Source organism: Hyla sarda, chromosome 1, assembly GCF_029499605.1.
Source record: "Hyla sarda isolate aHylSar1 chromosome 1, aHylSar1.hap1, whole genome shotgun sequence".
Classification (NCBI taxonomy): Eukaryota; Metazoa; Chordata; class Amphibia; order Anura; family Hylidae; genus Hyla; species Hyla sarda.
The window spans coordinates 277,065,345-277,091,184 of NC_079189.1; the positions used below are offsets into that span (position 1 = coordinate 277,065,345).

The 25,840-nt window shown below is 46.3% G+C and overlaps 1 protein-coding gene across 3 annotated transcripts in view; it reads left to right on the top strand.

Moving 5' to 3' along the window:
- NFIC (nuclear factor I C) overlaps positions 1-25,840 on the top strand; it is a 293,718-nt gene that overhangs the window by 245,527 nt on the left and 22,351 nt on the right. For all 3 annotated transcript variants that reach the window (XM_056572735.1, XM_056572744.1, XM_056572724.1), the window contains 4 exons: positions 5,406-5,534; positions 5,716-5,897; positions 6,277-6,430; positions 8,065-8,150. In XM_056572735.1, the coding sequence (XP_056428710.1) occupies positions 5,406-5,534; positions 5,716-5,897; positions 6,277-6,430; positions 8,065-8,150 (551 nt within the window). The remainder of the gene's footprint in view (positions 1-5,405; positions 5,535-5,715; positions 5,898-6,276; positions 6,431-8,064; positions 8,151-25,840) is intronic.

Below are 25,840 nucleotides of genomic sequence, written 5' to 3' on the forward strand. Positions count from 1 at the left end.
AATCGCAGCGCCCCGGGTCAGTGGATCTGACCGGAGCGCTGCAGTGGGGAGAGTGTAGCGAGCGCTCCGGGGAGGAGCGGGGACCCGGAGCGCTCGGCGTAACAGTACCCCCCCCCTTGGGTCTCCCCCTCTTCTTAGAGCCTGAGAACCTGAGGAGCAGACTTTTGTCTAGGATGTTGTCCTCAGGTTCCCAGGATCTCTCTTCTGGACCACAACCCTCCCAATCCACTAAAAAAAAGGTTTTCCCTCTGACCTTTTTAGAAGCTAGGATCTCTTTGACGGAGAAGATGTCCGAGGAGCCGGAAACAGGAGTGGGAGGAACAGATTTGGGAGAGAAACGGTTGATGATGAGTGGTTTAAGAAGAGAAACGTGAAAGGCATTAGGGATACGAAGAGAAGGAGGAAGAAGAAGTTTGTAAGAGACAGGATTAATCTGACACAAAATTTTGAAAGGACCAAGATAGCGTGGTCCCAACTTGTAGCTAGGGACACGGAAGCGGACATATTTAGCGGAGAGCCATACCTTGTCTCCAGGGGAAAAAATGGGAGGAGCTCTTCTTTTCTTATCCGCGAACTTCTTCATGCGTGATGAAGCCTGTAAGAGAGAATTTTGGGTCTCTCTCCATATGATGGAAAGGTCACGAGAAATTTCATCCACAGCGGGCAGACCAGAGGGCAAGGGGGTAGGGAGGGGGGGAAGAGGGTGACGGCCGTACACCACGAAAAATGGGGATTTGGAGGAAGATTCAGAGACTCTGAAGTTATACGAGAATTCGGCCCATGGAAGGAGATCTGCCCAGTCATCCTGGCGGGAGGAAACAAAATGTCGTAAATAATCACCCAAGACCTGGTTAATTCTTTCTACTTGTCCATTGGATTGGGGATGATATGCAGAAGAAAAATTTAATTTAATCTTGAGTTGTTTACAGAGAGCCCTCCAGAATTTAGACACGAATTGGACGCCTCTATCCGAGACGATCTGCGTAGGCAACCCGTGAAGACGAAAAATGTGTACAAAAAATTGTTTAGCCAACTGAGGCGCTGAAGGAAGACCAGGAAGAGGGATGAAATGTGCCATTTTGGAGAATCGATCAACGACCACCCAAATAACAGTGTTGCCACGGGAAGGGGGTAAATCAGTAATAAAATCCATACCAATCAGAGACCAAGGCTGTTCGGGGACAGGCAGGGGATGAAGAAAACCAGCGGGCTTCTGGCGAGGAGTCTTATCCCGGGCACAGATAGTGCAGGCTCGCACAAAGTCCACAACATCCGTTTCCAGAGTCGGCCACCAATAGAAGCGGGAGATGAGTTGCACAGATTTCTTGATGCCCACATGACCTGCGAGATGGGAGGAGTGACCCCATTTGAGGATTCCGAGGCATTGGCGTGGAGAAACAAAGGTCTTTCCTGGAGGAGTTTGCCTGATGGAGGCTGGAGAAGTGGAGATCAGGCAGTCAGGTGGAATGATGTGTTGCGGAGAGAGTTCAACTTCTGAGGCATCCGAGGAACGAGAGAGAGCATCGGCCCTAATGTTCTTATCGGCAGGCCGAAAGTGAATTTCAAAATTAAATCGGGCAAAGAACAGAGACCACCGGGCCTGGCGAGGATTCAGCCGTTGGGCAGACTGGAGGTAGGAGAGGTTCTTGTGATCGGTGTAAATAATAACTGGAAATCTTGATCCCTCCAGCAGATGCCTCCATTCCTCAAGTGCTAATTTGATGGCTAGAAGCTCTCGATCCCCGATGGAGTAGTTCCTCTCCGCCGGAGAGAAGGTCCTAGAAAAAAAAACACAAGTGACAGCATGCCCGGAAGAATTTTTTTGTAGAAGAACAGCTCCAGCTCCCACTGAGGAGGCATCAACCTCCAGTAGGAAGGGTTTGGAAGGGTCAGGTCTGGAGAGCACGGGAGCCGAAGAAAAGGCAGACTTGAGTCGTTTAAAGGCGTCTTCCGCTTGAGGAGGCCAAGACTTGGGATCGGCATTTTTTTTGGTTAAAGCCACGATAGGAGCCACAACGGTAGAAAAATGTGGAATAAATTGCCTGTAATAATTGGCGAACCCCAAAAAGCGTTGGATAGCACGGAGTCCGGAGGGGCGTGGCCAATCTAAGACGGCAGAGAGTTTGTCTGGATCCATTTGTAGTCCCTGGCCAGAGACCAAGTATCCTAGAAAAGGAAGAGATTGGCATTCAAACAGACATTTCTCAATTTTGGCATAGAGTTGATTGTCACGAAGTCTCTGAAGAACCATACGGACATGCTGGCGGTGTTCTTCTAGATTGGCAGAAAAAATTAGGATATCGTCCAGATATACAACAACACAGGAGTATAAAAGATCACGAAAAATTTCATTAACAAAGTCTTGGAAGACAGCAGGGGCGTTGCACAGGCCAAAGGGCATGACCAGATACTCAAAGTGTCCATCTCTGGTGTTAAATGCCGTTTTCCACTCATCCCCCTCTCTGATGCGGATGAGGTTATAAGCACCTCTTAAGTCCAGTTTAGTAAAGATGTGGGCACCTTGGAGGCGATCAAAGAGTTCAGAGATGAGGGGTAGGGGGTAGCGGTTCTTAACCGTGATTTTATTAAGACCGCGGTAGTCAATGCAAGGACGTAGGGAGCCATCTTTTTTGGACACAAAGAAAAATCCGGCTCCGGCAGGAGAGGAGGATTTACGGATAAAGCCCTTTTTTAAATTTTCCTGGACGTATTCAGACATGGCAAGAGTCTCTGGGGCAGAGAGAGGATAAATTCTGCCCCGGGGTGGAGTAGTGCCCGGGAGGAGGTCGATAGGACAATCATAAGGCCTGTGAGGAGGTAGAGTCTCAGCTTGTTTTTTGCAGAAAACATCCGCGAAGTCCATATAGGCCTTAGGGAGACCGGTTACTGGAGGAACCACAGAGTCACGGCAAGGGTTACTGGGAACCGGTTTTAGACAGTCCTTGGAACAAGAGGGCCCCCAACTCTTGATCTCCCCAGTGGACCAATCCAGGGTTGGGGAATGAAGTTGAAGCCAGGGAAGTCCAAGGAGAATTTCCGAAGTGCAATTGGGGAGGACCAAAAGTTCAATCCTCTCGTGATGAGATCCGATGCTCATTAGAAGGGGCTCCGTGCGGAAACGTATGGTACAGTCCAATCTTTCATTGTTTACACAATTGATGTAAAGGGGTCTGGCGAGACTGGTCACTGGGATGTTGAACTTGTTGACGAGAGAGGCCAAAATAAAATTTCCTGCAGATCCAGAGTCCAAGAAGGCCACAGTAGAGAAGGAGAAGGCAGAGGCAGACATCCGCACAGGCACAGTAAGACGTGGAGAAGCAGAGTAGACATCAAGGACTGTCTCACCTTTGTGCGGAGTCAGCGTACGTCTTTCCAGGCGGGGAGGACGGATAGGACAATCCCTCAGGAAGTGTTCGGTACTAGCACAGTACAGGCAGAGGTTCTCCATGCGGCGTCGTGTCCTCTCTTGAGGTGTCAGGCGAGACCGGTCGACCTGCATAGCCTCCACGGCGGGAGGCACAGGAACGGATTGCAGGGGACCAGAGGAGAGAGGAGCCGAGGAGAAGAAACGCCTCGTGCGAACAGAGTCCATATCTTGGCGGAGCTCCTGACGCCTTTCGGAAAAACGCATGTCAATGCGAGTGGCTAGGTGAATGAGTTCATGTAGATTAGCAGGAATTTCTCGTGCGGCCAGAACATCTTTAATGTTGCTGGATAGGCCTTTTTTAAAGGTCGCGCAGAGGGCCTCATTATTCCAGGATAATTCTGAAGCAAGAGTACGGAATTGTACGGCATACTCGCCAACGGAAGAATTACCCTGGACCAGGTTCAACAGGGCAGTCTCAGCAGAAGAGGCTCGGGCAGGTTCCTCAAAGACACTTCGGATTTCCGAGAAGAAGGAGTGTACAGAGGCAGTGACGGGGTCATTGCGGTCCCAGAGCGGTGTGGCCCAAGACAGGGCTTTTCCAGACAGAAGGCTGACTACGAAAGCCACCTTAGACCTTTCAGTGGGAAACTGGTCCGACATCATCTCCAGATGCAGGGAACATTGGGAAAGAAAGCCACGGCAAAACTTAGAGTCCCCATCAAATTTATCCGGCAAGGATAGGCGTAGACCAGGAGCGGCCACTCGCTGCGGAGGAGGTGCAGGAGCTGGCGGAGGAGATGACTGCTGAAGCTGTGGTAGTAACTGCTGTAGCATAACGGTCAGTTGAGACAGCTGTTGGCCTTGTTGCGCTATCTGTTGTGACTGCTGGGCGACCACCGTGGTGAGGTCAGCGACAACTGGCAGAGGAACTTCAGCGGGATCCATGGCCGGATCTACTGTCACGATGCCGGCTGGCAGGTAGTGGATCCTCTGTGCCAGAGAGGGATTGGCGTGGACCGTGCTAGTGGATCGGTTCTAAGTCACTACTGGTTTTCACCAGAGCCCGCCGCAAAGCGGGATGGTCTTGCTGCGGCGGTAGTGACCAGGTCGTATCCACTAGCAACGGCTCACCTCTCTGGCTGCTGAAGATAGGCGCGGTACAAGGGAGTAGACAGAAGCAAGGTCGGACGTAGCAGAAGGTCGGGGCAGGCAGCAAGGATCGTAGTCAGGGGCAACGGCAGGAGGTCTGGAACACAGGCTAGGAACACACAAGGAAACGCTTTCACTGGCACGATGGCAACAAGATCCGGCAAGGGAGTGCAGGGGAAGTGAGGTGATATAGGGAAGTGCACAGGTGAACACACTAATTGGAATCACTGCGCCAATCAGCGGCGCAGTGGCCCTTTAAATCGCAAAGACCCGGCGCGTGCGCGCCCTAGGGAGCGGGGCCGCGCGCGCCGGGACAGGACCGAGGGAGAGCGAGTCAGGTACGGGAGCCGGGGTGCGCATCGCGAGCGGGCGCTACCCGCATCGCGAATCGCATCCCGGCTGGAAGCGGAATCGCAGCGCCCCGGGTCAGTGGATCTGACCGGAGCGCTGCAGTGGGGAGAGTGTAGCGAGCGCTCCGGGGAGGAGCGGGGACCCGGAGCGCTCGGCGTAACAGTTATTTTCTTGTCTGACCACAGTGCTCTCTGCTGACACCTCTGTCCATGTCAGGAACTGTAAAATGCAGGAGCAAGTCCCCATAGCAAACCTATCCTGCTCCGGACAGTTCCTGACATGGACAGAGATGTCAGCAGAGAGTACTGTGGTTAGACAGAAAATAAATTCAAAAAGAAAAGAATTTCCTGGGGAGCGTACAGTAGCTTATAAGTACTGGAAGGGTTATGATTTTTAAATAGAAGTAATTTACAAATCTGTTTAACTTTCTGGCACCTGTTGATTTAAAAAGGTTTTCCACCAGAGTACCCTTTCAGTAACTGTGGCAAGGTGTTTTCTAATACCTAATGCTTGTTCTGTATTATAATTGATTGAATAGGAATGTCTCCCACTGTGAAGAAGTCTGAATTGGACAAATCACCATTTCACAGTCCATCTCCTCAAGATACGTCCCCAAGAATCAGTGGCTTCACTCAGCATCACAGGCCGGTCATAGCTGTGCACAGTGGTGAGTGGTAGATTTGCTCATAAGTGAGAGTTCTCTAGAGCACATATAATATATAGTCGGTTGTTTTATTTAACTGTTTGCTCTCTATATGGTTTTATTTTTTTAATTGTGTATTTATCCCTCTCTCTCCCCCCCCCCCCCCCCCCATCCTTTACTGTTTCATTCATTTTGCACTGTTTAGGCCTTGCCCGAAGTCCCCATACCTCCACTACGTTGCACTTCCCACCTTCTTCCCTCCTTCCTCAGGCCTCCACTTACTTTCCTCACACAGCTATTCGCTACCCCCCTCACCTAAACCCTCAGGATCCCCTGAAAGACTTGGTGTCTCTTGCCTGTGACCCATCCAGTCAGCAACCAGGCCCGGTAAGCATGTGAGAGTTTGTAAACATTAAACTGAATATGATTAAGGATCAGGTGGGAGGTTATATAGAAATAATGGATCACTAATATATGTAATATGTGATGATAAGATTAGGGTGTTAAGGGAAGCTGCTTCTTGAGGGTTTTCATATTGTAAATTTTAAAAATGCTATTCCAGATCTAGTTGGATAAAATACTGTTACTTCTTGCAAAAACTAAATCTGTTGTAAAAAGCATAGTCTAATGTTAGAGTAAGGAGTACTGTGTAGTTGCTATTATCTGTAGTATTATTTAATTTAGTGTTTCCCTTGAAATAATATGTACCATGAGGTGATTCTCTAGACTGTTACAACTTTTCATCTTGACCCACTTGCTCTCAAAGCTGAATGGGGGCAGCCAGGTGAAGGTTTCGAGTCACTATATCTCCACGCAGATGTTGGCCCCACCTCCTCCAGGGATGCCCCGCCTCTCCTTGCCCACCGATACCAAATCTACCACAGCATCCGACGGGGGTAACTCTTCACCCACTTCTCCAAGTGAGTACCTTTTAGTTAGGAAGAATGTAACTTTATTGTCCCGTAAGGATGGAGGCCTGGGTATGGTGTGTCCGGAGCTCTTCTTTAATTAATTTTTCTTGTACAAGAACTATATTCACATAACGAAGTATGAAAAAAGTATAATAAACTTGCAGATAGTAAAGGAGAGCATGTATTGATCAAACACACACACATATATAGTTTCGTTGAAAATGTATCCCAATCTATTAATTTAGCGTAACTTTCTATGGTCTGTGACCGTTCTTTTTTTATTTTATTTTTTTTATATTCAAAGAAGGTTTTATTAAGCAAAAACTGGGGAAAACAAACCACAGGGGCAGGTGAGGTAAAATCCAGCGCAATGGTACAGTGTGCACAAAAAGAGGTAGATCAGTCCCTGTCGCAGCAGGAGAGCAGTACAATTCAAGGCATATCACAGTAAAGGTATCATACATGTACAGCAAGTAGGACATAAAGAATCTACCCATCAGAACAGGTACCAGCAAAAGAATAGCTCTCGAGGGAAAAAGGGAGGGAAGGAGAGAGAAGGGGGTAAAGGAGGGGTAGGTAAGCTGGGAGAGGGGGAAAATGGAGCAGAGGAGGAAGGGAAAGGAGGGGAAAAAATCAAAACCCAAAACCTGTGCTCCTCCGGTCGCTGCTACTTGGATGCCAGCTGCAGTCCTTTGCTCTCTGCCATGTCCTATAGATTAGTAGTGAGCTGTAAGAACAGAGAAGAGGTCCGCTATATAGAAAGCAGGCCTAAGCAGCTCTGTAAACCAGTGTTTCAAGAAAGGCCATCCATGGCTGCCATATCGCAATAGATCTGTCAGCATGGCCAGAGAAGTCTGCCATCAACTCCTCCATACGACACAGAAAGAGGACCTCCTTATACCAGTCCGAGATAGTCAGGGGTAAAGTATCCTTCCAACGCCTAGGGATCACAGCTGGTGCTGCCATCAGAAGGAAATGGGCCAGGACCCTAGAGGGAGTCCTCCTGATGCTGGCAGGATGGACAGTAAGAGCACCTTGGGATCGTTAGGGTAGGACACCCCAGAGCTGGTAGCAATACATGACACCACTACTGTCCAAAAAGGAGAGAAGGGATGGGTACGACCACCATACATGAGTCATGGTTCCCAGGGACGATCCTCCCCCCCCCCCCACGCAGCGCCAGCACAGATCGGGGACCATCGGTACATCCTGTGTAACACTCTATACCACCGCAAGAGAACCTTATAGTTACTTTCCTGTGCCCTGCAGGAGATGGACAGCCTGTGACACAGAGTGAAGGGCCACAGACTAGTCCGCCGAAGCGAAAGGGGTTGTGACCGTTCATTTTTATCGCTTATAAGGCAAATGCTCTAACATGCAGAATAATTAATCCCCAATGCAGAAGAGAAATTATATATTATGCAATCTTTCTTAGCACTGTCATTCCAGCCATTATAATTTATGTTTTTACAGCTGTTTTCTGGTTGGCTTAATGATGGTAAAGGTCTTGGTTTTTCTAAATCCTGCATGAGAGAGGAATTTACTTATCATAATCACTTTATAGGAATGGTTTTACGGAGTTTTCAGGCCATTGTTCTATAGCTTTTTTGTATATTGCATCAAGAATTATACTTTTCTTACAGCATACTCTGCCCCCAGCACGCCTCCCGCCAATCGATCCTTTGTAGGACTTGGACCCCGTGATCCTGGGAGCATATATCAGCCACAGGTAAGTTTGATCAAGGTAAGCTTTTGCATTCAAGACAAGGTGTGTCATTTGTATATTTACATTAAAATTCCCTTTACCAACTTGTGTCACTTGACTAATTTTGAAAGCAATAAGAGTAATCGCTTAATTTAATGTACACATGTAGAGCTTGTGAAAAGATCACTCACCAGTTTTAAATGTTACAAATACAATTGATTTGTCACCATCTGGCACTCATGAGCATATAAAATAACATCACATCCAGTCTTTTAGTTTACTTGTTGCTCTCTAGTCTGAATTTGTGGTACAATAATCACACAAAAAAAATCACAAAAAGCAGGTTATGAACTGACCCTTATACAGCCTCTACAGACCCATGCCATTCTAGTCAGTACAGTATGCTTCTGTTTTGGATATCCAGTAAATACCTAAATGCCTCTCCCTATCAAGAAGAATGGCTGAATTAGTTGAAAAAGGGAATTTTTTTAGATTTATAAGGCTAGGTTTCTACAGAGCCCCCCAAAAATGCCACAAAATTGCCACTGCATTTTGCAGCATTTTGCAGTTTTTGTAGCATATCTTTTGCCGTTTTTACACCTGTGTGGAAGCACAATTTTTTAACCCTGTAGCAGTTTTTCACTGCCTTCAGGGTACCACTCTCAGCTGTCAGAGTCGGATGCAGAGTGCCAGGCCCACAGATTAAAAGGAGGTAAGTGGTGATGCGTAGCATCACTTTTTACCTCCACTGGCTATATGTTCTACAGCAGTGATAGATACAGTACCAGAGCCCAGACTCTTGTCACTTTACTGACGGAAGTCCCAGCTCTTACCAGGGCTGAGCTGTTCCAGCGGCTACACAGTCCAGTTTAGGCTGGACAGGAGGTATACCTTATATGCAAATGTATAGATCGCTGGTTTACTGCAACCCCCTGCTGGGCTGAGCACTCTGCTCGGGCTCAGCAATGAAAGAGTTAGCTAGCGCTTCTGAGCAGCACAAGTTAACTGCTCAGGGAGTACACAGTGTACAGCTATATACAGTGGGGATCAAAAGTTTGGGCACCCCAGGTAAAAATTTGTATTAATGTGCATAAAGAAGCCAGGAAAGATGGAAAAATCTCCAAAAGGCATCAGATTACAGATTAGACATTCTTATAATATGTCAACAAAAGTTAGATTTTATTTCCATCATTTACACTTTCAAAATAACAGAAAACAAAAAAATTGGCGTCTGCAAAAGTTTGGGCACACTACAGAATTTATAGCATGACTGCCCCCTTTGCAAAGCTGAGACCTGCCAGTGTCATGGATTGTTCTCAGTCATCATCTGGGAAGACCAGGTGATGTCAATCTCAAAGGTTTTAAATGCCCAGACTGACCTTGTCCCAACAATCAGCACCATGGGTTCTTCAAAGCAGTTGTCTAGAAATCTGAAACTGAAAATAGTTGACGCTCACAAAGCTGGAGAAGGCTATAAGAAGATAGCAAAATGTTTTCAAATGTCAATATCCTCTGTTTGGAATGTAATTAAGAAATGGCAGTCATCAGGAACAGTGGAAGTTAAAGCAAGATCTGGAAGACCAAGAAATATATCAGACAGGACAGCTCGCAGGATTGTGAGAAAAACAATTCAAAACGTTTGACTTCACGTTTGACTGCACAATCCCTCCAGAAAGATCTGGCAGACACTGGAGTTGTGATACACTATTCCACTATAAACAGATACTTGTACAAATATGGTCTTCATGGAAGAGTCATCAGAAGAAAACCTCTTCTACGTCCTCACCACAAAAATCAGCGTTTGAACTTTGAAAATGAACATATAGACAAGCCTGATGCATTTTGTAAACAAGATTGACATGTGGTTGGGACTTTGTAAGTTCTTTTAGCCTAGGAGTATTGGTAAGCATAGATCCGCTGGATTTAGGGTTTTGTTTAGGTCCAGTGATCCTGCTAGCATTAGCAGGGAAGTTGTAAGAACTCACTGTTTAGTTTCAGGCCGAGGCCGGCAGGCTTTGGCTCAGTAGTTGTCGTTGTAAGTTGTGCAGATCTTGACTCTTCAGCGATCCGGAATCCAAGAGAGTGACTATTGGCTGCAGCTCCCTTATATGGGCAGGGGTTGGCCGTTTTAGGATTGGTCCACACCATCTGTCAATCAGCTTTACAAAGTGTTATGGGTAATCAAATGACCCATGAACCTCCAAAGGTCCTTTTACCTACCTTAGAGTACTAACCCGAATCACATGACCTAAGGCCCTGCGACGCTATGAAGGTAAGCATACATATTATATACAGCATTTACATGTAATTTAACAAAATATTAACTAGAGGAGGGGTGACTAGGGGATGACTAGGGAAGCGGACCCTCCCAGTTCCTAGGAACTCTGACTTTGGGGACCCAAACCAAGGTACAGTATGAAATACAGTACTGGTACCCCACAAATCCCCTTACTTAAAACAAGTCGACCCCGACGCCTGTCCCCTAAGGCAGAGGAACTAGGACTAAGGATTCATTTTAATATATGTTATATATATCCTGACAAAAAAAATCTATTTTCTCTGACTAGCATTATCTCACTAGACAATTTAAAGCTTTCTATACATTTTTAAAGCTCTCTAGAAGAAATGTTTCAAGCTTTCTAGAGATTTTTGTATCTCACTGGACATTTTCTGTTTGCCTTTTAAGCTACCTGTTAGTACACAGAAGTTATATTGGCTTGCCTGAGGCTATCTACCAATAAGCTAGCTACTAGGGTCTATCGGCTACACGCTCTTACCCCTAGAACACAATCGTATAACCTTACCTAGGTTACCTTTAATAAATACGTGCATCAATTTTAGCTCGCAAGAGCACCTGCTGGCCAGGCAGGGCATCTCACACACGTAGAGAGAAAAGAGAAATTAGTGTACATAACAGTGGCAGGAATTGGATAATGACTTAGGCTACAATTCCTAAAGTGTTTTTTCTTAGTGTGAGATATATTTTATTTTTGTGTACTAAGTTAGAATGAGGTAAGTGCTTTTTAAGTGATTTGTGTGAGGTACTATGTGTACAGATACTATTTGGAAGATCAGTCTTGGTATCTTAAGGGTAGTTTACCCTGAGTAGACCTTTGAGACCCTTGCAACATCACCTCTGGGCTGGCAGGAATCTCTTCAAGTAACAGTTCTGTGGAAAATTCAGTCCCAGAGGCACCAGCTTGAGGGCTGGAAGCAGAAGCAACATCTTCGGTTGGACTGGGAGATTTCCTGAAGTCAGGTGGAGAAGGTCCTGCAGGACTTGAAGCGGCTACGGGAGAGGTTCTGGTGCTAACTGGAGCGACTGGTGGCAGCTGACTGGGTGGAGCAACTAGTGGCGGCTGGCTAGGTGGAGCAACTAGGGGCGGCTGGACTGCAGCTGGACATGGCATACTCCAATACATGATAGGCTGTTGAGAGGAGAACAAGGGAACGTCCATGGTGTGATGCATTCCTTCTCCTGGCACGTATTCTCTCACTGGCCTGGCTGGAGGAGGAGTAGGAGGAGGTTGCCCACGCTTTTATCCTGTTTTGGTGTACCACCTGTGGATCAAACCCTTCTTTCTGTACCTCATACACATCCGTGTCGGGATAGGGTATTGCGGTAATAGTTTAGGGTTCTGTCTCCCACAGAGGATCTAACTTATGAGTCCTGGGGAACTTTCTGAGCCACACCTTGTCTCCAAGCTGCAAGGGCTGAGCTGAGGCGTGCCGATTATAGTCTCTTTGCTGCCGACCCTGGGCCTCGCCCATTTTCTTCTCAACAATGTCTCGGGCCTCTTCGATCCTCCTTCGATGTTCAGAGACCCAGTCCTGAGAGACTTGAGGGGAGTTGTTGAAAGGGGCCTGCAGCCCAAAGGTTCTGTCCTTCGGTAATTGACCATGTCGGCCCATCATCAGAAAGAAGGGAGTATACCCTGTAGAGCAATGGATAGTGTTGTAGATTTCCAGTAGCTCGGGCAGTAATCGGGGCCCCTCTTCGTGTTTCGAGACAGAGGCTGCTCTGAGCATATGGATGAACACCTGGTTGATTTTTCACAGAGCCCATTTCCTTGAGGATGGTAGGCTGTCATTCGGAGCTTCTTGCAATCTTGCAGCTGGCAGAGTTCTTGAAACAACTGAGCTTCAAACGCTGTTCCTCGGTCCGTACGGACTGATTCGGGACACCCCAAAGGCTGGACCCAGTGACTGTAAAAGAGTTGAGCCGCCGTCTTGACGGTCAGATCCTTGACGGGAACAACAACCACCCACTTAGAATAGTGATCCACCATGGTCAGGGCATAGCAGTAGCCAGATCGAGTGGGAGTCAGTTTCACATGGTCCAGACCAACCATTTGGTTAGGCCTCTCAGTGTGGATGGGGTGCAAGGGTGCTCTTGCATCTTTACGGGGGTTCCTGATGACGTTGCACACGGTGCATTCAGCGCACCACTTAATAAAATCTTCTTCGAACAGTGGCCTCCGTTTTATGGACCCCAAAATGCCCCGACTGGTCGTAATATGCATTAAGGACCATGGCTGCATCTCTTCTTGGAACTAAAATTTGATGCAAACGTTCTCTAGACACCGGGTCCACGTTCTCTGTCGCCACAGCCGCTTCAACTCAAAGTCCCCTTGCTGTTTGTGGAGTCGAGTGGGTATCTTCTTGTGGAGGCAGTAGTTCAAGAGGTCCCCTATGACCCGACTCTCATCCTGAAGAGTCTTCCAAGTGTATAGATCTTCAGGGACTTTGAGAGGTCCAGGTTTGTCACCCTCTTGGGCAGTTAGAGCATTCTGGCTCACGAACCGTTGGTAGAAGGGTGGCATGTCCAGATCTTCCCATTCATCCTCCGCAGGGGATGCTCCACCTGGGGCCACACGGGAGAGAGCATCTGCATTAACGGTACTTAATGTTAAAGTTGTTATTGGCCAACTGGGAGGCCCAGCGTTGCTCAATAGCCCCCAACTTAGCAGTATTCAGGTAGGCCAAGGGGTTGTTGTCCGTATAGACTGTGAAGGGAGTGGCTGCCAGGTAATCCTTGAATTTTTCAGTAATGACCCAGACTAGGGCCAGGAGCTCCAATTTGAAAGAGCTGTAGTTGGCGTTGTTCCTTTCCGCGCCTCGAAGATGTCGGCTAGCGTAGGCTATTACACTCTCTTTACCATCCTGTAGCTGAGATAGGATGGCTACCAGACCTTCGAAACTGGCGTCGGTATGTAAGCGGAACGGCTGACCGTAGTCAGGATATGCCAAGATAGGGGTTCTGTGAGAAGATATTTCAAGGCTCGGAAGGTAGTTTCTTGATCTTCAGCCCACTGTATCGGGAGCCTCCCGTTATAATTCTCCTTGGCAGTACCTCTCAATAGTGCAGTCAGGGGACCGGCAATTTGTGCAAAGTGTGGGATGAAATGTCGGTAGTAGCCGGCAAATCCTAGAAAACTCCGGATGTCCCGCACTGTCTTGGGTGTAAGCCAATCCCTCACGGCACTTATTTTATCTGGATCAGGTTGGACACCTTCGGCACTTACGACATGTCCCAGATAGTGCACTTGGGTTTTCAACAGATGACACTTGGAAGGCTTGACTTTCAATCCATGCCGTATAAGCACCTGGAAAACTTCTTTAAGGTGGTCCAAATGTTCCTGATCCGTTCGAGAATAAACGATGACATCATCCTAGTACAGGAGGACGCTTTGGAAGTTGAGGTGCCCCAGATATCGTTCCATTAGGCGTTGAAAAGTGGCGAGTGCATTACAAAGCCCGAAGGGCATACTTTTGAACTTGAAGAGCCCCATTGGTGTCACAAACGCCGTCTTCTCCTTGTCTTCCTCAGCCATGGGCACTTGCCAGTACCCACTGGTCAAGTCTAGCGTAGAGAAATACGCTGCAGACCCCAACGTAGTTAGAGATTCTTCAATTCTGGGAAGAGGATAGGCATCCTTGTGGATCACATTGTTTAACTTCCTGTAGTCCACACAAAAACGGATAGTTCCATCCTTCTTCTTCACAAGAACCAAAGGAGCCGCCCAAGGGCTTTGGCTTTCCTGAATCACGTCAGCCTCCTTCATTTCCTCCAACATTTTCTTTATGGTCTGGTACATTCCAGGTGCCACCGGGCGGTGCCCCTCTTTGATGGGGGGTGTGTCGCAAGTGTGGATCCGATGCTGGATCATCGTGGTCCGGCCAAAGTCAGTGGGAAACTTGCTGAAGGCTTCCTGGTATTGTTTGGCTACTCGAATGATCCCTTGCACTAGTTCCTCGGGGGTTTCTCCATTCCCAATTTGTAATTGTGTCCGCCAGGGCTCCACAGGGCCCTTATCAATTCCTTGTCGAACAACCTGCGTCCTCGAGACCACGTCCTTGGAGTCCAAGCGGTTCAGCTGGGCCACCGGGTTATACTTAGGTATCCTCGCAACGACTTCAGAGAAATTAACATGTCTCACCGGAACTCTCCCATTTCTTACTGTCACCAGACTCCTAGCCGCTCGCACCAGGGGGTAGTCTTCCAACAGAGTAGGCTCCAAGAGTGCCTGATAATCCTGATTCTTCACCCCAGGTAGGGCACGACACCAGATAACTGTCTCTGTCTGTGGCTGCAGGCTAACTGCTCGCATGTCTTGGATTCTCACCCGACAGATCTCTCCCTGATGATTCACAAACTTTTGCTCAGCTTGAAGTATCTGGAGGTGATGTTGCGTGGTTCGCCGGCCTGGAGGTGACATGTGAGGGAGAGATGCATGAAGTGAGTTAACAATGTCATCAAAACAATGCCTCATAATGTTCATGCCTAGTATGAATTCCGCTGCACTCTCGACATTAACACTAGTAACAATCACACCCTGCTCCTTTAAAATATGCTCTCCCACCTGTACCGTGGGCTCCCAGTAGCCATGCCTGGGTACTGGTTTCCCGTTCCCTGCAATCACACTAAATTCTGTCTCCCCAGGCTCACATAACCTTTCAGGCCCCCAATACCTGTAGAAAACCCCTTGTGGAATCGTGGACACCTGCAAACCAGTATCTATTAAAGCCTTCAGTTTGACCCCCTCTACTATCACCTGTACATAAGGGCAAGGAACAATATACATAGACAGTCCCTTCTTGGTGCTGGTTGATTCTGGACCTTCCGCTGTTACTCCTCGACCCCAGGGGACGCCCGTTTAAAGCCCAGCATTGGCTCTTCCAGTGTCAAGTCATACCACAATGGCTGCAGACAGGCCTCTGATTGCCAGGCGGCCTCACAGGAGGGGTGTCGGGTGGATTGGCAGGGCGGGGGTCAGGTTTCTTAGGTGGGAGAGGCGCAGGCCTTGGCTAATTGTTCAATGTCCTGTTTTATGTCTTCCATGGACTAGGGGAATGTGTAGCAAGGACAGGCTGCGAAGGGGCTGATGATTGGGGCGAGGCCCCCTGGGGTTCTGCAGCAGGGACACTAGCTTCCTCTACCTGAGACCCAGACTCAATAACTTTGACTGCTAGTCTTTTAAAAGCTGGGAAGTCCATATCCGGATTTTGCACCGCTAGCATCCTAAGTTGTGCCTTGTCTCACTTATTCTGTGCCCCCTCTATAAACCGGTCCATCAGGACTCTATTGCCCTGATCGGGCGTGATGCCATCCAACTTCTGCACCGCCTCTAATGCATTCTGCAAGGCTACCGTATATGCCCGGAGAGTCTCACCTGGTTTCTGACGTCGCTCATAAAGTCTGAGACGTACCTCAGAGGGGGAATGGGACTCAAACACTTGAGAGAGCCCCTCGAAGATCTGTCCCACTATGGCCTTGTCAGCCACTGGCCAGGTGTGGAGTTCCTCCAAGGCAGGTCCCTGGAGCTGTCCTAGAAGCAACTGTACCTGTTGATGAGGCGGGAGTGCATAAAACCCGAATAGGCTTGTAAATCTTTTCTTTAAAATCTCTCAACGTGAAGGGATCTCCGTTGTAAGTGGGAACAACGGGGGTTCCCAGGAAGACAGGTGCAGCAACAGGGGCTCCCAACATGTAGGGAGCAGCTGGGGGTGAACTAGGTGGATCCTGACTTGCTCGGGGTGAAGGTCCTGCCGTTGGTGTCGCAGGAAGACCTCGTCGTTTTAGGTCAGGCAGCATCGGTGTGGGTGGCAGCATCCTTCTGACTTGCAGTGGGGACCTCATTGGCGGGGTCCCAGGAGTACCACCGTCCTGTTGGTCAGGTGGCGGTGATGGCATTGCAGGCTCTGACATTCTTCTATTGAGTGCATTGGCCCTTTAAATGAAGCTCGGACTCGTATGTCCCCGACTTTGGGCTCCGGCAAGATGGCCGCCGCCGCACCGCAGGCTTTGGTGGGGGGAGTTTCTGGATCTCATTCGCGGGAAGGCCCTGCGCCGGTTTTTACTCTTTTTTCCGCTGTACTCTTCGCCTCCCCCCTTACTTTTCGTGTGGCCCCCTTGTATTGTACACCACACGCACCGCTCTTTTACATAAAATGCGGTTTGCAGCACATAAACACAGTCTCTTATATGAATACAGTCTCTTATATAGGTGGGAGTACACTTTCACTGGTGGCAACAGCAGCAGGCACACACCCGTATCCTGTTTGTGAGACGCCAAAAAGGCTTTGCGGTGCCTTGGGGGGGGGGGTGTATGGTAGTTGGGGTGTTGCTATGCGGTATATCAAGGGTGTAATTGACTCTTGTCAGTCGTGACGCCAGGGTGAGGGTTAATACTGTGATGCTTGGCCTATCGCCACCCTTCCCAAGAGCGATAGGGACTTGAAGAATAAATGCAATGTTCACAACCAGAAGCTTTGCTGAAAACTGTCGGAAACTTTACTGAGTATTTTCTGCAACAGGGATAACAGGAACAGTCCAAATAACAGAGTCTATGTACAGCTTAAGCAAGCGAAGATTGACATGTGGTTGGGACTTTGTAAGTTCTTTTAGTTTAGGAGGATTGGTAAGCATAGATCCGCTGGATTTAGGGGTTTGTTTTGGTCCAGTAATCCTGCTAGCATTAGCGGGGAAGTTGTAAGAACTCACTGTTTAGTTTCAGGCCGAGGCCGGCAGGCTTTGGCTCAGTAGTTGTCGTTGTAAGTTGCGCAGATCTTGACTCTTCAACGATCCGGAACCCAAGAGAGCGACTGTTGGCTGCAGCTCCCTTATATGGGCAGGGGCTGGCCATTTTAGGATTGGTCCACACCATCTGTCAATCAGCTTTACAAAGTGTTATGGGTAATCACATGACCCATGAACCTCCAAAGGTCCTTTTACCTACCATAGAGTACTGACCCGAATCACATAACCTAAGGCCTATGAAGGTAAGCATACATATTATATACAGCATTTACATGTAATTTAACAAAATATTAACTAGAGGATGGGTGACTAGGGGATGACTAGGGAAGCGGACCCCCACAGTTCCTAGGAACTTTAACTTTGGGGACCCCCAACCAAAATACGGTACCGGGATACCACAGATTATTGGAGATTGCCTGTACTCTACCACCAAAGACAATATGGTGAGTGTATACCTTACATCTTCATATGTCATTCATGTGTGTCATCCTTTGCCAGTCCTGTAATGCTGGGACTTGTAGTTTTGGAATAGTTGGAGGTACAGTGTTTGGATAACTCTTTTTTACAGCAGTGTTGCCTTCAGCTGTGTGCCTACATCTTTGGCAAAACTACAACTCTGGACTTTGACTGTCCAAGTATGCTTGTAGTTGTAGTTTTGCACCAGCTGGAGGCACATGTATTGTAAAACTCTGTGTTACAGCAGTATTGCTGCAGGCTGTGTTCCTCTTGCAGCCTTATCAATTAGCCATTTTTGTGTCCATGACCCTTGGACATGTTCATGCTGCTGTGGGACTCATCAGTGTCCCAGGAGGTATGGGGACCCCTGGTGGTGGGATTTTCGAAAGCAGTTTTGTTTAATAAAATTAGAATTTTTTTTAAAGAAGCATATTAGAAAAACTAACTCCACCCCTTGTGTAGTTTCAAAAATGGCGTCACATATGGGTATTTAGTTTTTTTTTTTGCATGTCCGAACTGCTGTAGCTATCAGCCACCCCTGTGCAAATCACAATTTTAGGCCTCAAATGTACATGGTGCACTCTCACTCCTGAGCCCTGTTTTCCACATATGGGGTATTTCCATAGCCAGGAGAAATTGTGTTACAAATTTGGGGGTCTTTTTTTCCTTTTAACGCTTGTGAAAATGAAAAGTATTAGGCAACACCAGCATGTTAGTGTAAAGAATTAAAAAAAAATTACACTAACATGCTGGTGTAGACCCCAACTTTTCCTTATAAGGGGTAAAAGGAGAAAAAGCCCCCTAAAATTTGTAAAAAATTTCTCCCGAGTACAGAAATACCCCATATGGGGCCCTAAACTGTTGCATTGAAATACAACAGGGCTCTGGAGTGTGAGAGCACCATGCGCATTTGAGTCCTAAATTAGGGATTTGCATAGGGACGGACCTGGATGTAAACATTAGTCTTGCCTTTGCCACCAAAAATATACCCCTTGTTACAGTCCATGAGGGGTGTAGTTTCCAAAATGGGGTCACATGTGGGTATTTATTGTTTTGCGTTTATATCAGATCCGCTGTAAAATCAGCCACCCCTGTGCAAATCACCAATTTAGGCCTCAAATGTACATAGTGAGCTCTCACTCCTGAGCCTTGTTGTGCGTCCGCAGAGCACTTTACACCCACATATGGGCTATTTCCGTACTCAGGAGAAATTGCGTTACAATTTTGGGGGTCTTTTTTTTCCTATTACCGCTACACCAGCATGTTAGTGTAAAAATTTAGTTAGTGTAGACCCCAAGTTTATCTTTTCATATGGGGTAAAAGGAGAAAAAGACCCCCAAAATTTGTAACACAATTCCTCCCGAGTATGGAAATACCCCATATGTGGCCCCAAACTATTTCCTTGAAATACGACAGGGCTCCAAAGCGAGAGAGCACCATGCTCATTTGAGGCCCATTTTGGGGATTTGCATCCACCACCAAAATACTCTAAGGCAGTGTTTCCCAAACAGGGTGTCTCCAAAAAACTCCCAGCATGCTTGGGCAATCAGTGGCTGTCCGGCAATGCTGGGAATTGTTGTTTTGCAACAGCTGGAGGCTCAGCTTTGGAAACAGTGCCGTACGAGGCATTTTTTATTTTTATCAGGGAGGCGAGGAGGTAACTGTGTAAGGGTGATTGTATATGTTGTGTTTTACTCTTTATTTTGTGTTAGTGTAGTGTAGTGTTTTTAGTGTGCATTCACATGGCCGAGGGTTAACAGCGAGTTTCCTGCTGGGACTTTGGGCTGCGGGGGAAAATTTGCCGCAGCTCAAACATGCATTGGGAAACTCCCACCCACGTGAATGTACCCTGGAGTTTTGCAAGATCTGGAGGGCCACAGCTTGGAGATCTCAGTGCAGTGATCTCCAAAATGTGACCCTCCAGATAAGAGGAAAAACTCACATATTGCCACTGCCGCCAAGGGCCACATACGATCGTCGCCTTTGCCCCCCAATGCTCGTCACCGGGCACTGTAGTACTGGTTTCTCAGCTCTCCCCAGACTTGGTGGGGGCAGGCACAAAGGGGGAACCGAACTTTGAACCCCCCGCCTCCCCCTGCCATTGGTCGGTCACTCCTGACAGACCAATCACAGGGATAGGAGTGGGGTGGCAGCCCTGCCACTCCACTCCTACTTGTTTAACCCTCAAAAGGGCACTAGAAAGGGATGCTCTTTGTCCCCTTTGTTGTTCAGTTTAGCCTTGGAACCATTGGCTCGAGTTCCTCATTTTAATCCTGGGGTGGCGGGGATCAAGATAGGCATGGCAACCCTTAAGCCAGCACTTTTTGCAGACAACATTTTGTTTCTTGCTAACCCAGTCCTAGATCTGGAGGGGGTGATTGCCATATTAGTTGACTTCGAGAGGGCATTGGGCTTCAAGCTGAACTCTTATCAAGAATGTACTACTTGACATAAAACAGGTGACGTGAGTGTTGGGTCCCAAAGCTTTTTCAGTACTTGTAGCGGTCTCATTTACTTATAAAATATCTGGGCTGGACCCCTAGCTCCATCTACTCGCTTTATTGTCCCTCACTTTTCCAAAAAATGATTACTGAATTGCACAGGTGGCAGGCCTTACCCCTCCCTTTCTTAGCCACTTGCCATTTGTCACTTTCTCAAAACGATTAGCTTCTGCAAACTGCTATATCCGATGCAAATTATGCAATTCTTACTGAAACACAAAGATATAAATTGGTTAAACTCTGAATTTAGCACGTTTATTTGGGCCTGCAAAAGACCTAGAATTGCATTGCGGAAGTTGATGCTGCCAAGAAAACAGGGAGGTATCCATTTTCTAGATGTGCGTCATTCTGATTTATCCTGCTTATTGAGACATGGAGTGGATTGGGTGGATCTAGTGCTTGCTCGGTCTACCCCATGTAGGAAGGCTTGGTCGATACCTGGATGTTACCTGCCTTACTGCACACCTGTTATGTCACTCTTCTGTCATGCATTAAAGGGGTACTCCGGTGGAAAACTTTTATCTTTTTTTTTTTTTTTATTAACTAGTGCAAGAAAGTTAAACAGATTTGTAAATTACTTCTATTCAAAAATCTTAATCTTTTCAGTACGTATTAGCAGCTGAATGCTACAGAGGAAATTATTTTCTTTTTCAAATTCTTTTTTGTTTTGTCCACAGTGCTCTCTGCTGATACCTCTATCCGTGTCAGGAACTGTTCAGAGCAGCATAGGTTTGCTGTGGGGATTTTCTCCTGCTCTATAGAGTTCCTGATATGGCAATCAGGTGTCAGCAGAGAGCACTGTGGACAAGACAAAAAAGAAATTATAAAAGAAAAGAATTTCCTCTGTAGCATACAGCTGCTAATAAGTACTTTTAATAGAAGTAATTTACAAATCTGTTTAACTTTCTGGCACCAGTTGATTTAAAAAAAAAAAAATTCCACAGGAGTACCCCTTTAAGAAGAGCCTTTTACTGCAGAATACGATCATGGTGTAAAAGGCATGTAGGGAGGCAATGAAACTTACCTTCTTGCTAAGCAAATATATGTGGTCCCTCCTGGAATTCCCGAAGGGATGCCAGAAATCACTTTATCGGGTGTAGAGGGAGGCAGGGGTCACACAAGTGCAACATCTTCTAAATGGGTGGCAACTGCGCTATTAAACTTTGAATTGATGGAGAAGTATGGTATTGTGCCCTCTCACTTTCTTTAATTGATGGCCTTTCTTCGCCCACAACTGGAGGGAGACCCAATTAAAAATTATGCATCGTGCTCTTTATGGCTCTACCCTTTCCAGGAAGGAGAAGCGACCAGATAGGAGTGAGGCTTGTCCAAATTGTGGGTTGACAAGGTCGGATCTATTGCATGGACTAGTGACTTGTCCTCATGATTCCTGTGTTTCTCTCTTTGCCTACCTCAACGACAAGCTTAAGGTCAAACTTGAGGTGGATTTGTTGTTGATCGTGCTACACATACCTAGAGATGACTCTACCCTGACTCTTCTATTACATACGTTCATTTTGGTGGGTAAAAGTTGCCTACTAGCTCTTTGATGTACTTCACCAAATGAAGCGTTATGTTCTTTTGGAACGTCTAGAATATGAACGTATGGCCAATAAGTCAGCTAGTTGATGGATTCATTTATTACAGTATTCCTCAAAGTAATCACGGTGGGTCCCCCATTTAAGAACTCCACCTCGTACTTGCAGAAGGCCATTGCAGGTACACTGGGAAGGTTGGAGATCCTCTGATCCTTACCATTGCAGGGATCTAGTGCAATGATTTGGTTAGTACTCAAAATTCCTGGAAAAGCGTAATGATGTGACCTGGTGACCTATATCTCTTATTGTTTCTTGCTCATAATCATCTCTGTTGATTTACTTGAGCTAAGGGTGGTGGGAGGTAGAGGGAGGGGAGGGGGTTCTGTTTGTGTTAATGTTTGAACTGAACTATGCACTCTATGTCAAGGCTGCAGTGATATGTACCTGTGTCTTATTGATTTTGCTAGTTTTCATTGTACAGGGTGGGCCATTTATATGGATACACCTTAATAAAATGGGAATGGTTGGTGATATTAACTTCCTGTTTGTGGCACATTAGTATATGTGAGGGGGGAAACTTTTCAAGATGGGTGGTGACCATGGTGGCCATTTTGAAGTCGGCCATTTTGAATCCAACTTTTGTTTTTTTCAATAGGAAGAGGGTCATGTGACACATGTGACACATCAAACTTATTGGGAATTTCACAAGAAAAACACTGGTATGCTTGGTTTTAACATAACTTTATTCTTTCATGAGTTATTTACAAGCTTCTCTTTGTTTACAGCCATTGACATATCATCGAGGTTAACACGTGAGGAGCGGATAGAAATTTTGTTGATGTCTGGTGAACACAGTAACCGTGTCATTGCAGCAGATTTCAATGCAAGACACCCTATGAGACCACCCATCTCCCATGCTACAGTTAGCAAACTGCTTGCTAAGTTTCGTGAAACTGGTTCAGTGTTGGATTTGCCAAAATGTGGACACATGAAATCTGTCACTGATGAAGAAACATGAGTGGCTGTCCTAGCTTCATTCAGCAAGAGCCCACAGTGTAGCACTCACCGCATGTCAGTGGAGAGTGGCATTAGTCGAACATCCCTTATTATTAGCTACTCACAAATGGCACCCTACAAACTCCAGCTACTGCAGCATCTCATCGAGGATGACCCAGATCGGCGCACTGAATTTGCAGAATGGGCAAAACAAAAATTGGAACAGGACCCTCAGTTTACGCAGATTTTGTTCAGTGATGAGGCAAACTTTTATGTGAATGGTGAAGTTAATAAACAAAACCACTGCTATTGGTCTGACACTAACCCACATTGGATAGATCCCCCCAAGACTGTTGGAACACAAAAATTGATGGTATGGTGTGGTATATGGGGTACACAGATAGTGGGGCCATTCTTCATCAATGGAAACCTCAAGGCCACTGGATATGCAAAATTGCTACATGATGATGTGTTTCCCTCTTTATGCACTGAAGCTGGCACGTTTTTCCAGCAAGATGGTGCACCACCACATTATGGGTGTCAGGTCCGAGCATTCCTAGATGAACAGTTTCCTGGAAAGTGGATTGGTCGTTGTGGGCCAGTTGAATGGCCCCCAAGGTCTCCCGATCTGACCCCCTTAGACTTTTATCTTTGGGGTCATCTGAAGGCAATTGTCTATGCTGTGAAGATACGAGATGTGCAGCACCTGAAACTATGGATACTGGAAGCCAGTGCTAGCATTTCTCCTGCGGTGTTGCTATCAGTGTGTGAAGAGTGGGAGAAGAGGGTTGCATTGACAATCCAACACAATGGGCAGCACATTGAACACTTTTTTTTTTTTTAATGGGTTTCTTTTCAATAAGAATTTTATTGGCATTTTAACAAATATAGAAAAAAGTAACAAGATGAACTTCTCATTATAGTACAGTTGTATAAATGTATACAAGGAGAGCATGACAAATACATCTAAATTCAAAAGTTCTCGACAAATATGCAAATAAAATACGATTATAAATTTCTTGACAAGCTGTCTTAATAAGTTGAATCGAAGTAACTTCAAAAGACTCATCTCTTCGTCGGGATGTGTCACAGCTGGAACTTGTTTTTACTGACTACTTGTCAATAGAATTCAGAAAAAAGTTAGTCGAGGTTAAATATTTAGTCTAGCTTAGAACAAACAAAGAACATCTAATGAACATCCTTATAAGAAGCTTACGTGGCAAAGGTAGTATAGTGAGATATACATCAAGATCCATCATGTTGGAGACATTGCGGCATGACAGGCTCTCTCTCCCATATTTTCTGGAAGTGCCCGAAATTGGGTAAAATAAGAGGTGATTTACTACTCTTTCACCTTCCACCCTTTCACCTTCCACAAAGAGTATTCCAATAGAACTAACCATCCTATTGATAGGCACTGATGACTTGCCACTCAACGTGCACATTCCTATATGTCACATTTTGCACAGTTTTAGGCTATCAATGTCCAGAAAGTGGAAAACAACTGAAGTTCCCTCAATGTCAGAAATTATACATTGAACACATTTTATGAGTGGTCAAAAACTTGTAAATAACTCATGAAAGAATAAAGTTACGTTAAAACCAAGCACATCATTGTTTTTCTTGTGACATTCCCAATAATTTTTATATGTCACATGACCCTCTTCCTATTGAAAAAACAAAAGTTGGATTCAAAATGGCCGACTTCAAAATGGCCACCATGGTCACCACCCATCTTGAAAAGGCATGGTCACCACCCATCTTGAAATTGATACATATCAACGGCTCACCCTGTATATAGAGATATGCATTTTTTCACCTTTACAAACTATGTAACAGGTTACATTTTAGTAAAGGTATTAACTTTTTTCAAAATTTCCAGATAAGTTGTTTTGTATTGTTTAGATTTTTAAAAAAATCTATTTATAAGCCAAGCAGTCTGTGAGGTTTATGTATCATTCACTGCTGTGCCATGCTGAACATCACAGACTACAGCATGATGAAAGGGTTTTAATCAAAACATTCAGGGGCGGACTGACAATACTCAGTCCCCCAGACCAAATAAAAGGCCCCCGGACCCAATAAAGCAAGGGCCCCCAGCGATACTCCACCCCTGGACACACCTCTGCCCCACCCCTGTTCCACCCAAATCCCTCCGCATGCACCACCCCTACACACAAAAAACAAAAAAAAGAATAAATAAATATATATATATATATATATTTATATATGAATATATATATATATATATATATATATATATATGTATATATATATATATATATATATATATATATATATATATATATAAATATATATATGTATCTGAAACATGTTAACCTAGGTCAAATAATTTCCCATGACCAATAATACCAGTATACAAGGATAAAATATATACCACCACACAATAACTGGATATTCCCCCATACAGTGACCATATAGAGGTAGATACCAGCTGTACACAGGATCTGTATACCACATATATGATTACAGTTAAATCTAGGAACTCACCATGATGTCATTTCTGATTGGCGATGTCCTCTTTCCTTTTCTTCTTTGTATGGATCAGACCGCTATGACATCTATTTCTAACCAAAACTAATCTCTTAACATCTACAGGGCAGCACAGTGATCTCCTCTTCACTACCGCTGGGTCGCGTTCTTCTTTCTCCACAGTGCAGGCGCTGATGAGTGACCTCATCAGTGCCTGCACTGTGTGGGGGCAGAGGTTACATCTTCTCTGTGTGTCGGCCCTGGATGCGGCTCACACAGAGAGGAGGCTGTCAACTGTGTGTGCGAGAGCCGCACATACAGCTGACAGCAGCTCTGTTTGTCTGGGGATCTGGGACAAGTGTCCTGGATCCCCAGTAGCAGCGGTGGCGGTGGGCCCTTTACCTGGCCGGACCCTCAGATCACGTCTGAATGGACCAGTCAGTCAGTCTGCCCCTGAAAACATTATCATATCATGCAGTTTAGGCAAGGAAAAAACCTTATACTTGGATCACACAAAATGTGAGTGCTATCTTGTTACGCCGAGCGCTCCGGGTCCCCGCTCCTCCCCGGAGCGCTCGCTACACTCTCCCCGCTGCAGCGCTCCGGTCAGATCCACTGACCCGGGGCGCTGCGATTCCGCTTCCAGCCGGGATGCGATTCGCGATGCGGGTAGCGCCCGCTCGCGATGCG